Source organism: Ylistrum balloti, unplaced genomic scaffold, assembly GCF_031769215.1.
Source record: "Ylistrum balloti isolate Yb309-2 unplaced genomic scaffold, AGI_CSIRO_Ybal_v1 Utg369812, whole genome shotgun sequence".
Lineage (NCBI taxonomy): Eukaryota > Metazoa > Mollusca > Bivalvia > Pectinida > Pectinidae > Ylistrum > Ylistrum balloti.
In genome coordinates, this window is record NW_026781984.1 from 691380 (window position 1) to 707500 (window position 16121).

Below are 16121 nucleotides of genomic sequence, written 5' to 3' on the forward strand. Positions count from 1 at the left end.
ACACATGTATGGAGTGTAGTTATATATATTTTCATAATTGTTATTTACTGTGACTTATCAAGAGATAATAAAGTTTTGTTTCAATAATCAATTTATAGTTGTTTGTACGAAAAATGCTAGACAATCCAAGGCTTATTGAAATTATTTCAAGGTAGGTTTTTGTGTATTGTAAACAAAACGTTGAATTTGCCAAAAAAAAACAAACAAACAAAAAACAGACTAGGATTCGAACCTAGATCTTACTACGTGAATAATGTGTTCTGCTTTGAACTATCTGGATGAAAATTTATGCAAAAATTCAACATTTTTTTTATTTACAGAATGGAGTATGGAGATCAAATTGCCATGAAGTCAAATTTGAAATAATTACCGGGGCTGAACTAATTTCTTTTTTTATATGCAGCTATGAAAAAAGCAAAACAAATTGCCAACCTATCATGAATGCGCTTCATTCAGTTTGCAAATCATTTTTCTTTTATAGTTGTATAAAAAAATTATTTTCATTCAATGCTTAATTGCTTTCCCTTTCCACCTAAACAAGTATTATATACCTTTGTGGGTGGGTATTTCAGGGAAACAGCCAACGTCTTTACTAAAACAAAAAATAGTTGGCCCATTCTCTTTCTTTCCATTAAGGAAATGACAGCTACATATTCAATCGTTGTAGATGCTTACCTCCCTGTCCGCACGTCTGAAAATGTATATATAGCTCTTCAGAAGATGAAAAAAGTTTAAATTTATACAGTATTTAGGATTGATTTGGAAGCAAGTTCTTGCAACTCAACTTAAACCAGAGGGATTTGTTACGAATGACTTATAAAAAGAAATAGATCAGTAGGCCTATGTAACAAACCCTTGTGCTTCAACTGAAATGAATCTACAGATACTTCACATAAACCAAAAAGGCGTATTTCATCTTGTCATATCTGTATAAGCGAATATCATTTGAACCCATCTCTTTCATCAATATTATAAAATAATAAAATCATACGCTAAATAAGAAGGCCTATAACTTGTCGAAACATCCGAAATATAGACTATTGCCTAAGGCTTTTAATCTTGCCAAATCCTCGCGATTTCCAGTTATATTTCTGACCTACCTGCATCGTTCGACCCATTTTTTCCTCTCCTTGAGGTTTACGGGGAACCTAAACAGGCTACACGTCTGTTTCCCACCAGTTCGATGGGAACACCCGAACGCAAAACAAGACACCATGTTGTCTCTGGTATGTCTGTATCGCGCCGCTGTACCCGGAAGTTGAAAATCGAAAGTGAAAGCTAACGAGACTTACGCGCCCTATTGATACCTTAGATCTATGTCAGTTCGCGGCCCGCGAGGCCCGGATGAGCTGGCGTCAAAAATTGTCTCCCTTTGACACTTTCGCTAACATGTTCAAATATCAATTAATGCAATGCACCATAACAGTAACGTATGTTGCTTGGAGAGTTTTATCTTTGAATATTTCTTTCGGAAGTGTACACGTGTTTAATATGTATAACAAAAGTCGGAAATACAAAGCAAATGTTTGATCGAGAAAGTTATCTGACTTCAGATACAAGGAAATATTTTCTGTAGCAAAATCGATTACAAAAATGTTAGTTAGCTTGAATATAAATAAACAGCATTCTGCAAATCCAAATTTCGGCGAAAAGCTCATTTATTCGACATTTGCATCAGCTGCCCATGAATAAAAATATATTCCAAGGTTATACTGAAGGAAACGAGGAAACCTGGCTGGTGTTTTGTTATGGAGATACATGTGTAGTATTTATTAGAAAACTGAAATGCGCTTTCATCATTCACTTATAACTTGAGTCATGGAAAAATCGCACTTTGTTATCTGCTTTTTGATAGCATATATCAATCACAAATTGCATTCTTTTTAATGCAGAGTGGTAAAAAAATGGCTTTTTTTCACTGGTCAATTCTAGGGACTGCACCGACTATCAAAGGTCAGGTAACATCAGGTTATATATAAAATGGGCCAAGAGTTCCAAACAAGTTCAGTCAACGTATTTCCCATAAACTGTTAAACTTCAAATACTAAAACATGACACAAAAATGGTATGTAAATGAGTTGTTTATGAATGGAAATATATTTCGCTGCCAATTACTAAAACATGACACAAAAATGGTATGTAAATGAGTTGTTTATGAATGGAAATATATTTCGCTGCCAATTACTAAAACATGACACAAAAATGGTATGTAAATGAGTTGTTTATGAATGGAAATATATTTCACTGCCAATTAACTGAGCAAACTTTAATTAAGTTGCCACGCTAAAAACAAGCAACCAAACAACCAAACAAACACCGTTCTGATTGGTATTAACTTAATAGATCACATATCTATAACGAAAGTGCGATGAAAACAATTGTATGCATATAATATTTAACTGCAATAGAAATGTATATCAAGTTTGATTGATGCTGATGTTTTCAATCAATTCAAATGGCATTCAACTAATTTTCCTGAACTATGTGATTTTTCTAGGCAGTAGCAGAGTCCTTTCTCATTTAATTGAATCGAATACATTCGACGAGGACAAAAGTGTTGAACGAGTACGACGAGATGCTGATGGTAAGTATCTGATACATTTTTTTCGTCACATTTCATTTATGAAAGGAGGCCGCAATTAGTCAGTGAGATTGCCGCCATAAACTAGAAAAAGATGAAAATTTCAGATATGTCGACACAATCTTAAGTCAAACTCACATTCCATCAAAACAGGGCAAAACATGCACAAAAGAATATATATTTTTTAGTAGTTTTATAGTGTTTTCAAAGCATTTTTAAGACATCACAATACAAAAACATCAATTACCTTACGTACTGGCACACCTATTCACATCATCATCATCATCATCATCATCATCATCATCATCATCATCATCATCATCCATTGATCAAAAGAATAAAATCACGCCAAAACTACTGAAAAAGTATAAGGAGAGTAAGATAGATGTTCCGGAAGGGAAACCATCTTCTGCTTCATCGCCGGTACCCGCCATATTAATCCAAGTAATGTCACGATCCAAATGAGAACAATGTAAGAAACAATTGAACAAACAGGCATAGAAATATAATATTTTCTACAACTTCCCTATATTCAGTCTGGACCTAACGAAACTCTTTCAGTTGCCGACATCTTTAATGAAAATCGCGGTATTACTAACAATTCCTAGAATATTGAATCAACCGTGACATGTAAACACCATAGATTGAGAACGCGAGTATGTATGTTGCTATCTACAAGTGGGAACTATGAAATAAGAGCATTGAATTCATCGCGGTTATCATAAAGCTTTGTAGAGAGCTGTTCCTGGTGGTTCCATTATAATTACATACAAAAGTCTGTCATTGATTTCCAAATCTGGTAATTATATATGCTGGACATGGTCAATAATTATTTAAAACCAAAACGCCATTAATATCTGAAAGGAGTACTGAATAACCTAGCAGGGCCATTGTGACCTGATTTGGTTAGTTTTTGATAAATTCAGCCTCGTACGAACCCGAAACCACACCGGCAAAGAGAAGGGCACAGTTTGTTTCCATGACTATGCTATTAATCTTTCTCAAATAGGTATTCGATCAACTGTTTTCATTCTCGGTGTCTTTCTTCTTTAACTTGGGCGTATATTTCACGATGCTTTGCGGTATAATTACACGTATAAGTATTTTAACGCCGCTTACCTGTCTTTGAAAAGAAAACTCTCATAACAAGAAAACGAATGTGTTCCTTTAGTTTGAATTGGGTTGGTGGAAAAAGGTGAATATCTGTATAGAAGAAATACATTTAGAAATGATTATAGAAAGGGATGTTGACATCGACAACAAATAAATCATATTTCTACAAATAGCTTTCGATTATAGTGTATGTAAGTAAAAGACATATTAGAATTCCATACTGTTATCTTATTTTTCAGAACTTTCACCGGTTGGTTCCGATAATCAAGGGGATGGATTTGGAAACGGCGGTCTTTCTGGCCCCTCCTAAGAGTGTCCGGATTGAAGCAGCCTTTGATTCCAAATTTTATCTAACAGATCGAGTAGAAGTAATCACTACAGTGATACATTGATTTTTCGTTAAAATAATTGATAATATAATATATATAATAATAGTTTAATAAATAAATAATTGCAATGATGATATCGATATGTTGTGGTAATGAATTATACTCTCGATCCCCTCTATAATGTACTCTGAAATGAATATTGATTTTGCTTTTTTGCTTTTTGATTTTTCTTCATCTTTTTTCTTCTTCTTCTTCTAACACGGTAAACAGTATTGAATGTCATCTGGTCTATCCCCGATATCCATTTTAGATTTAGAAATCAAAACACAATAATTACCCGTTAGCTGAGTTTTAGACCACGTTTGCACCGTACTTGCAAATATCGATACACTTTTTTTATTAGTAGAATGTGGGGAAATGTTCATAATCATCATGATAACTCTCCTGCCATGCGGATTTCAAGTCCATGTAAGTTGGTTTCAAAATTGACTTTGTTAGAACGGAGGTATCCAGTATATTTGCATATTTACAATATTCTTTTAACTACCAAAAATATCCTGCAACCCACGTAGACAAATGGTGAAAATATCCATTAAAACTAATTAATATTATGTTCTGGTTACATTGATTTTGAGCATCAGCAATAATTTAATAATATTTAACATAAATAAAACATTTACTTAAGGCTAATCAAAGGGAAATAACTCCAGACAGTTAAAGCCTAGACTGTAAGCCTTGCATCCTGTCCATATTATAATGAGTGTTCGTGTGTGAAAATCTATATATAACTGGTATCTGACTAAAATCAGAGACAATAATGTTCTATTTCGTACTGGTCTTAATAGCTGTCGCCCGCTTTGTTGACCTCTTTGCTGAAATTCAAATATTGTTCAGTCTTGATCACATTTCGCATCAATCATAATTTAACACTGTTCACCACTTGCAACTACGGGGTGTTTAGTCTGAATTTAAGTGTATCATTCAGACATTGTTACAATTAAACTTATGTGTAGTGAGATATATTTTTATCGGTCAATCATACATGATTTTAATATTACATAACAAAATACTTATAAATCTCACTTTCGTCTATATCAAACATAGGTAATGGTACCAAACAAGAGGTCACCGGTATCGCTCACTTGGATCTTTATGACAACAGTACTATATCTGTGCATATGTTCCACAGTAGATGCTTAAAGCAATATGACAAATTACTCCATATGGGTTCTGTCCCGTAGTAGTCAGCCCCCTATCTGTGCAATGTTGAATTGAGACTTTCTTATGATGTTTCCAGTTAAATATAATTGATAGTTTTCTTTTAAATCAAGGAAAGAAGATAGTCAAACAATATGGCGGTAAAACTCTTAGTAATAGCTGGACGGATGACCCAGGACAGCAGAAGCTTACTTGCTCTTTAGATCATTGTTTACAAACACAGATACAACATATTTGAGATTTGCACAAGTCAACAATATATAGCAACAATTAAATATAAAGACAGGAAAAATTAAGGTAATTATAAACCATAATCCTAACTCAAAACCAATAATAAAACGTTTCATGCATATCATAGTGATGTCACCATGGTAAGTTAAGTCCGGATTACTAGAGATATACTGATAACAGTTTACTGTAGACCTATAAACACTGCATAGCAAATGGTATCAACTTAGAATTTCTTATTTATTTGTCCCATAATTATGAAGAATCTTAAATCAAAATGAAGACCTTGCAATTCTCTTTCCGATCAGGTTTTCTTTATTTAGATGTTGTGAATAGAATATAAGTAATTGGCTAACATGTAGTTTTTCACATTACTTTGCTCAAGCCTCTCAGACCTCCAGGGGGCTTGGCCTCACATATTTTTCGGAACAGTGTGACATCACTGTGAAAGGTCTTTATAATTTATTCCAAGTTATGCCAAGACAATTCCGAGCCAAATATATTCCTTTAATAAGTCATTGGAAGGTTCTACATATTTGTATATAAGCCTTTTTGAAACTTTTACTGGCCAAATATAATAGCATTTGGTCAATTAGAAGTTGTTAATGATTTTACCAAATTTAACCCCAATGACTAGATATTTTTATGGGTCAAGCTATTTTTTCACACACTATGTGGGCACTATAAAGGGAACTTTTGACCGAATATTATGATTTTAGGCCTTCTTTTGGTTAAGCAGAAGTTGTTCAAAGGTTTAACGCATTTGACCGTTGTGACTTTGAGTATAGGTCAAGGTAATTTCTTTCTCAAATATTATCGGCCATCATTGAGGGCCTAATTTAGCATAATATCACTATCCTAGTTATTTGGTCAGTCAGAAAAAGTCGTTTAAAGGTTTTAAGACATTTGACATCTGTGACCTTGAATTTGGGTCAAGGTGATTTCTTTTTGCAAAGTTTCTTTGGCTTGATAAAAGAAACATACTGGCCAAATATAATAATTCTAAGATTTTCAGTATTTCAGACGAAGTCGTTTAAAGGTTAAACACATTTGACCCCTGTATACTTGAAGATTGGTCAAGGTCATTTCTTTTAGCAAACTTTGTAGGACATCAGAAGAGGAACATAGTAACCTAATATAATGATTCTAAGCCTTCCGGTATTTGGGGAGAAGTCGTTTAAAGGTTTTAACACATTTGACCTCTGTGACCTTGAATGTTGGTCAAGGTCAAATATAGCTTATCAAGTGTAGGATTAATCGCTCTTCGGTTTTTGACATAATTTTATACATTGGACTAAAATATGACCAATCAAACAGAAAAATAACCGACAGGCAGCTATCATTAATTTTGACAATTGACATTTCCCGTTTTTCCAAAAATGTTTTTGAAATGATATTTCTCAAAGTCGTTGTATATGATAGGGTGTTTAATGCTATTAAATAATTTAAACCAACCCTACACTAAATCAAACAAATTTCATGGACTTTTTTGTTTTTAATTTTCATATATTCTGGAAGTAAATATGTTGCCATATGAACTTATTTTCATATGTACTGAAATAATTAAAGCAGCTATTAGCTATTCAGAATTCGGCTTATGAACAATCAAATATATCCACAATAAAGCGAAACACCCGCCTATAACGTCAAAATTGTTGTGTTTGTACATATTTTCGGTGTCGGAACATTGTTTATCTTGACTATTGTTTATAAACTTGTTCACGCTCGGTTTATTACGAGGAAAGCCGAGTGGGTCACATGGCTAGTCACGTGACGAAGTCGTTTACTTCCGCCGCTAAACTAGTGGGCCCCAAAGGGGTAATTACAGTCGGAATATAAAAAAAACACAGTGTGCAGAAATGCACAGGAAATGATACTTTGTCTGTACACATTAATAGATATTGTTTACCATTCAACATGTGTCAATGTGTTTATTATGAAGGTTATGTTCATCGCCACGGTCGTTATTTTCACAGTAACACCAGTACCGTCATATTTTGACACTTAGAACGAATATCCCCAATAGGGCCCCACATTGCAGTTCACAAAAAAACACATTGTCGATATTAAATTCAAGTGAATAACATAACTATTTTCATTCAACATTTATCAGATAACACTTTCATTAGTGTTGTTCATAACATATTCACGTGCCAAACACTGGATATTGCATTATAATCAATTACAGACGGATACGTTACAATTAAAGGGATAACGTTAAGCTAACCAGTCAAGCAGCAGCGCAAATTCTGAATCCGTATTCAGTCCATGATCCTCCTTCATCTTTCGTCATCTTTCGATGTCCTAAATAAATTCTCGCCTGTCCTCTTTTCTGGTCTGACTCCTTCCTCTTACGTTGTCTGGCACATTCTCTATGTAAATTTTAGATCCTCGTCGCCTTTTCGTATTTGCGTCCGCCATATTGCTTCTTTCTAGGCTTATACGCATGCGCAGCATCAGGGTTACGATCGGTAATGTATGAATTAGATCCAGACTGCACTGTTTACATTCTTTATTTCTAGATATCAAGAAAAATGGTTGCAGTGACTTTTAATCTTAGTAATTAACAGAAAGTCTTAGCTTTGTAACATACTACTGGAAAATAGAACGTTTTATATCATTTTCTCGTAGTGTTTTTAACAACATAGTCGCTTTAACATGATTTCCCATTAAACGTATAAGATTGTCCTTTTTGTCATTTACATCCAACATGATTGGACTGATGAATGCGCCTGACAATAGCTACATTTCATCATGTTGATGCGACTATCCTGTATCGCGGAGATACAGACCTGGACATCACGAGGCTCTCAGCTGGTATCACGACGACAATGTAGAATCATCGTCTTGACACAACAATCAATCTTGATACAATTGATTTGATGGTATTGTTATAAGTTTTTGTTATTTCTAAGAAGAAATTAACGTATCATTTTGTACCTTTGTTCAAAAACTGTTGTCTTTATTAGTTGTTGTTGATTCTGTTAATCTTTTGAATAGGAAATTCAACTCTCTGAAAAAAATTAGGGCATGCAATATTAATGGTGTGTTAATTCTTACTTAAACACAAAATATAAGTCTTCAAAAGATAAATTGTAATAATATAAACATATGACTGTGAATTACAAGAAAATTATGCAAACAATATTTTATTGGTATACAGCATTGGATGTATCTGACGGTGGATACAAAAAGTTGATGGAGGTTGTCCACATCGTAATATCTTTAATAAAATTTCTACGGTCATGAAGATGCCACGAAATCTTAAAAACGTGGCGCTGCAATCACATATGCGATCTATTTCAAAGAAAAACACTGTTTCACTGTGTATTTTAGGCTCATTATTTGGTTTAAACGTAAAAACATCGATAGTGGACCGTCCATTTAGTTTAGGTACATCAGAAATCCTTTACTTTGTATAGGAACGATAAAGCATATTATTCTGCAAAACAAAACTACTATCCACGTATACTGAAATAATTGCAATATATGTTGCTTCCTAAAAATGCATTATCCGTTGGAAAAAATGAAAGGCGTATTTTTTTCATTTTAAATGAATTGAAACGTACAACGTATTTGAAGCAATTCTACCTTTAAACTGCCGTACTGATTTCCGAGAAAAACTCAGGTGGTTTATATTCTGCTGATGACCTATACATAAAGCACAAAAGCAACAAAAGTGCCAACAGAACCCTAATCCAAACTCAAATTAAAAAATAGGATAAAATTTAAAAAAAAAAAAAAAAACAACTCGGAGTCACCAGAAATTTACAGAGTGATTAAGACCAGGCGTTCCGAAAGAGTAAGAGGCATATGAGACATCAGTCATGTAAATAGCATATGTTTATACACTTCGCCAGAACACCGACATTCGCCGTTAAAACAACACATAGAAACAGCAGTCACGGAGACGAACTGTAACCCGATTAACCAACCAAGATTAGTTTTATTAAACAAAATCCAGTTCAAAATTCGATGCATCACGAATTTTGGTGAGAAAATCCAATACATTGATGCTGAAATAACGATAAAAACTATGTCCCCCTGGCGTAACACTAGACTTTGTCTTTTTTTTCTGCACTTTTAGATTCTGTATTGGCTAAGTTAACACGTGGAATAGAGATGATCTGACATATAAAGCAGTACTTATCAATAAGTGGTGGGCATAACTATTTTGATTCATGCGCATTTTCCACTTTTTGTGCATTGATCTACTGTTTGGGTGGCTGCAATGGTTGAATAGTGAAAAAAAGCAGTACATTTGAAATTTGAGAATCCATCCACTACTTCTTAATAAATAATAGGTTATTGTCAAAATTCAAGATGGACGCCTGACAGAGATTTTTTCCGGATCAGTCCTAAAATGAGAAAATGCACAACTAAAGACACAGCGCGACATCTTGTGGATTTGATGAGAAGTCAAACCTGACTCTGTGATGCACATTAAACGAATCTCTAGGTTGCATACTGATATGTTTGACTCGCTTTGAATTTGGGTGTCGCTCCTTTGTAATCTTCAAAGGAGCAATCTCTTATTACTCTTTTTGAATTACTTTACTTCGCTTCTGCCTCCAATCTTATTACGAAATATTCCTGGAGTGCAGAAAACAAATGTATTCGCAAGCAACCTCTGGAGTATGAAGGCTGAAAGAAATAGTGATCAAAAGATATAACTGTAAAATGCGAGATGGCAACTTGTCGGACAATTGCTTTTCATACCTGTCTCAAAATAGAGAAATGCACAACTAGAGACAATCGGTACCCTACTAGACTAAGAAGGTACATCCAGTACTCCTGAAATAGTTATAGCAAGAATCCTTGAAGGCTCATAGCCAAAGGAATGTTTGAACAGAATTTCTAAGGAAAACTCCATTTGTACTTGGAACCAGATATATTTCGATAGGTATTCTAGATGTTTGTTTAAACCTTAGCCTATCTATTGATTTTACAAATAACTGTAGAGGGAAATTCAACAGGGAATCAGTAAACAAGAGATTGTTCCAAATATTAAGACTCGACAAAAGGCGCAAAAAAGATGATGTTGGTTTGCGTTTTCAGTTACCTTGTTTGCTCTCTGACTATGTAGATATCGATTTAACACTAAATTTTATTTAGATGAAAAATATGGTTCTTATATTTCACACTAATAACAAGGAGAAAGAACCCTTCGAATTACCTTATCCTATTCCAGACTTTAGACATATACACTCCCATAAATGTACGGATTGCATATAGTACTGCAATATCCACCAATTTTATTTCTAAATTTTTGTAATACATTCCTGTCCTTATCATTTTAAAATGAAATGCGACAATCCATGTTTTCGTTTAGATTTTGCTTGGCAATCTCCACACCGGGGAACGGAATATCCTTCAGGATACCTCTCGTAACTGCTATCCTGACCAATCAAATCGTATTGTGGTCATCATTTCAATTGCATCGTAATTGAAGTATTTAGCAACATTTTTTATCGACCAAATATATATGAAAGAGTACGCTGACTTGATTCTCAACATATCCTTCTGTGTGAATAAATTTACCCTAGAGATCAATGCTTTTATAATATTAATGGAGTTTGAGACGATTTTCCGTAGGATTCTGGAAGAATCAACGTTTTAATTCCTAATTCTCACATCACCATGCACATACTAGTACTGCGTTCACCATACAAACAACAGAGTTCTCTGAAGGATTCAAAACATTGTTGACTATTCAGGTAACAGTATTCGGTGACCAATCCACGTAAATCCTTTTGCATCCGTCTGAAGGAAAGAAAAGCCTGGTGAAAGTGGTCCTGGGGGATATTATTAAATAGGTTCAGACGTTTCTGTGTGGCATTGGATGATAGGTTTGGAAACATGGTACAAATATGTGGATTGCCATAGAAAAAGTGGGGCAAAAACTCCTCTTGAAGACTTATCTCAAGGAATGCCATAAAGTAGCCTAAAGCTTCCTTCACCCCTGAAACTCTGAGTCGCAGAAGAATGCAGTGGATTGCAATATTCTTGAGGTGATATGTTGACAGGAGACTGGAAAGCTGTGAGGAGTTACTAGAACCGTCTAGGTAAGCTTTCATAATCCTACAGGCGGTGATTATGTAGCGGAAATCTCGCTTTCTACAACTAACATCGATGATGTGCTTCTCGTACCCGCATGTGCTCTCTTTCCAGAGTAAGTTAGGATCAGGATAATCATCTGCATAGCGTTCTTTGTGGACCCACTTCATCACAGCATATCTCTCACATTTCATAGAACACCAACTATCCGGATTAGGGACTCGGTCGGATTGAAGGAGAAGAGCTGGCACTATATCGAATTCGATCACCTTGCTTTCTTGGCGCCATACCGGTGTTCGGCTTTCTAATTGGGTTAACAGATCTTTAGCATAAGACAAGTCATCAAAATGGACAACGCTTTTCATTAATATCTTGAATCTGTATGTCGGTGGATACACGCTAGCTTTACTGAGATTAAACGAACATCTTTCCTTCATTATCCTCGCGTCGATTGATTTCTGTATCTCTGAAATAGTGGTATCCATGATAGATGTTATTACCTTTGTTTGGAAACACATCGCACTAAGAATCAAATGAGCGCCATGTTCTTCAAAGACGCCGTCTCTATTTAATGACTTGTACTGGGTACAATTAATGATGTTTTGAATCTGGCCGTAATCGGATATTTGGAGGTTCACGAGTGCAGGGATCGGCTCTCCGTCGTTGTCAAGGGCGGGAACAGTGTGTATATCAATACCTTTAATTGTGAATGGAAGAACCATATCAAACTCGTCTGGTTGCCGAATTTTCAAACCTTCCCGAGAACTTCCTTGCTTAACAAAATTTCCAAAGGATAGGCAAGGATATCTCAATGAGGATACTCTCTGGACATTCTGCTGAAACAATTTCGCGATTTCGTCTACAACACCACAGGTTTTTTGCCAAAGTTCCTTTGTTATTTCGTTCTGTTGAAAACTTTCTCGAAGAATTGATTCATTCGATGAAAATTCCGAAACAGGCGTCCGCCAGCAATTGAAGTTGCTTCCAATTTCTGTCTTTTCTTGCCGAGCGATGTATCCCCTTCGTTCCCATATTGATTTGACTTTCCTATCAACCTTTTCCACCTTTATGCTGTCTGACCATGTGGAACCCATCTTCCTTGTTTATGATGACCGCCTTCTGGTGAAATGCTGAAAAAATAATAAAAAAGTGTACTTCTTACTTCATAAAACAAAATATCACGAAACTATACTTAATTTCGAAAGCTATCACCCTTTACATTCTCTAGTAATATGAATTGATGTACAAAAGCCCAGGACAATAATGTCTGACTTTCGAATAATTTAGGTGTCGCTTCTCCACAACAAGAGATCTCAATCAGGAAGACATGATCATTATTGAGGTTTTTTATTTTTATTATTATTTTATTTTATTTTATTTCACGAAAGCAAGTTCGCCGACGTTTTATGATCTTAAATTATGAAAATGTAGATTTTGGGTTTAGCTTATCTCTCTGTCAGATTTTGTTATAAGTATTGACCATTTTGAATTTTTCTCAGTCGCCTTCAAGCATTTATGACGAATCCTTGAAGGACGAAACAGTCGTATAACACTATCTATTCTAATTTTAAGGTGCTGTTTACTTAAGTTTTAGACATTATACAGAAGTAGTGTATATAGTCTTATGTGTACGTGTTGCTCACAGCCGCCGAATCTGACGGTAAAACGGTCATATAAAAAATACATATAAAATAAAACACCAAAAACCTTTCAGAGTCAGAAATATATACAACGCAGTCAATGTGTTTAAATTCTCCCATTTCCTCTTAAACTGACATATCAACACTTAATTAGTTTCAATCAATATTTGATTACTCAATGTTTCCAGATAATACAATGTATAAAGAATAAAGGCACACGTCCTAACTCCGGATTAACTTAAAAGATGGGATATTCATTTTTCTTAATATATCTGCAGAAACAAAAACTCGTTTTGTAACCATAATTAAAATCTAAGAAAACATAAAAAAAAAGTTGATTCTGCAATGAGGAACAGAAGATTACAGGTTTTTTTTTTTATATCAAAATACATACATTTTCCATCATGGCCTTGCTTGACCTTGTTATTGTAAACTTACCATTAAAATTAAGTACTATAGTAAGATAACTAAATCTGTCAAATATTTTTGTTCTATTTTATTGTTATTTAAAATGTTCATCCTTTCGAAATACATTTTCCCCGTATGAGATATTAATTTCTATTTATTTCTATATTGTTTTAAGGAGTCTGATATTTTCTGCAAGTCAGAGGCAGATTCAAAGAAAAGAACAATACCATCTACATGTACATACATTAGAGAAAACAATGAAGTCTTAAAAATAATGCGTCATAGAAAGCACTCGTATGCTATTTTTTATCAAAAGCATTCACATACATTGAGTAACGGAAGGGAGACAACCCCTCATCTTACATCCAGCCTTGTCAGCAATACAAAACAGATATATCTGAAAAAAAAATCAATATATCCAGGTTTCCTGCGAATTCATTATGATAATTTTTCATTAATAATTCATCTATATTTACAGATTGAAAAAAATGCGGTATTTAACAAAACAACAATAAAGATGACAATTGCAAGAAAGTAGTTTCTTAATTATACAACGTAATGCAAAAATAGCACCGTTAGTACCTTCGCAAGCTTGATATTGACATGTCCCATCATGCTATATCTAGATGTCACATCTTAGGTCAAATTTCTGATGGTAGAGTTACAGTCAACAATCAGATTTATGCGATACTATGATCGTCAGATGGTTTTCGACAGAAGGTAAATGATAAAGGGTAACGAGCACAGGACAATGACAGTACAGTCCCTCAACAAACACCGATAGATGATAGTAAGCGAGTTAAATGAACTCCGGCATGACAAAAAAATAATTCCTTTTGGACACCAGACGGGAAAAACTTCGTGCTAAAGTGAGAGAGATCTACCGAGATCCAGGTGTCGAGTTTGGGTCAAATCACCAATCTATAAGTACGTGCCGCGCGTAAATGGGAGGAGTTCCTCCTAAGGATGTACTGTACATACAATCAGCTTCTGTATCTCCGACATGTCTATATGTTGTAAAAATGATAAAACTTCGATTTTGAGGAATTCGGTGATTGTTATTATCATTTTTCTAGTTATATATTCAGTAAGTATTGTTACATATGTACCTATTCATAAAACTGGAAAATTGAACTCATATTTGTGGTCCGATTATCAAATCAAACACCCTTACACTTGAACACGTGGATCCTAATGGAACACGTGACCTTTTGTTGTTGTTGTCATTGAGTAGCACGTATACGCTGTGGCTTTCTTGTCTACATTTTCAGCATGTTGTTTTTCGTTTGTTGTTGGAGAGAAGTTTTTAGTTTTTTTCTTCTTTTTTTTATTTTAACACAAGATTTTGTATCAGTACAAATAATCTATAGATAATCAAAATATAATGCAGTACAGAGACGTACATTTCATTTTACATGTGCCTGTACCGGAAGTGTGCGTGCGCAGAACTTTAGAACGTTCCACTTTAGAAAATAATTTTTGTTTGTTTCTTGAAGGTTTCCACGAACCACTTCGTTTAGATCGTAATTTTGCGGGAGGGGGTACTCTTGTCTATGTGAATGACAAACTCAAATTTAAGCGTCTACGTGAACTAGAAATTCCAGGATGTGAGATTCTCTGGACCCAGATAAAATTCCACCACTCTTCTATTATTGTATGTACTACTTATGGACCAGAAAACTCTAACAATCCGTTTTGGGAAGTTTAAGTGAATCAGTAGAGAGAGCTTTAGATATTTCTCCAAACTTGGTTATTAATGGCGATTTAAATGTAGACATATTAACAGTTCAACCTAGACATAATTTTTCAGAATTACTTTTGACTTATGGTCTTAGAAATGTAATTAAAGAACCAACTAGTGTTGGCAATATTAAGGCTAGTTTCCTTGATCCTATTATATTAAGTGCCTCAGTCACTTGTATCGAAGCATATGTTTTGACCGTTGACAGATCTTTAAGTAATCACGACGGTGGTTTGGCATCTATTGAAATACCATTTAATACGAAACCTGTGTATAAACAGAAGTTTTGGTTATATAAACAAGCGGATTTTGGTCGTTTTGGTAATTTGATTTCAGAATATGACTGGGAAAGTTTCTTTTCGAGTATGGATAGTGCTTGTGATGGTTTTACTCAAATGTATCTAAGTTTTGCTAATCCATGTATCCCTAGCAAAAAAGTAACTGTTAGGCCAGGTGACAAGCCCTGGATGACTTCCGAGTTAAGGAAAAATATTGGAATTAGGGACATAAAAAGGCACGGCTTTCAAGTAAATCTGTCGATATTATGAAATTTAAAGAGCAACGTAACAGGGTCAATTATATGAAGAAGCATGCTCGTTTAAACTTCTATGAAAATTGTTATGCCTTACGAATTGAGAACAAACAACTCTGTATAAAGTGTAACCATGTATTAATCAGAATGCGGTGAAAACCTACGATCAAAACAGAACAAATACTTACAAATGGAATGACAATACAAATCCATATGACGTAAAATTAGGAACCGTATGACGTATCCGGAGACATGACGCTCAATACCAGTTTAC

At 34.6% G+C, this 16121-nt stretch overlaps 1 protein-coding gene across 1 annotated transcript in view; it reads right to left on the reverse strand.

Annotated features, from left to right (window-relative positions):
* Positions 1-8602: 8602 nt before the first annotated feature.
* The window catches only part of LOC132544868 (uncharacterized), a 10849-nt gene continuing 3330 nt past the window's right edge, over positions 8603-16121 (reverse strand). Inside the window, exon 2 of the mRNA XM_060208519.1 lies at positions 8603-12656. Within this exon, the coding sequence (XP_060064502.1) occupies positions 11100-12620 (1521 nt within the window). The 5' untranslated portion in view covers positions 12621-12656 and the 3' untranslated portion in view covers positions 8603-11099. The remainder of the gene's footprint in view (positions 12657-16121) is intronic.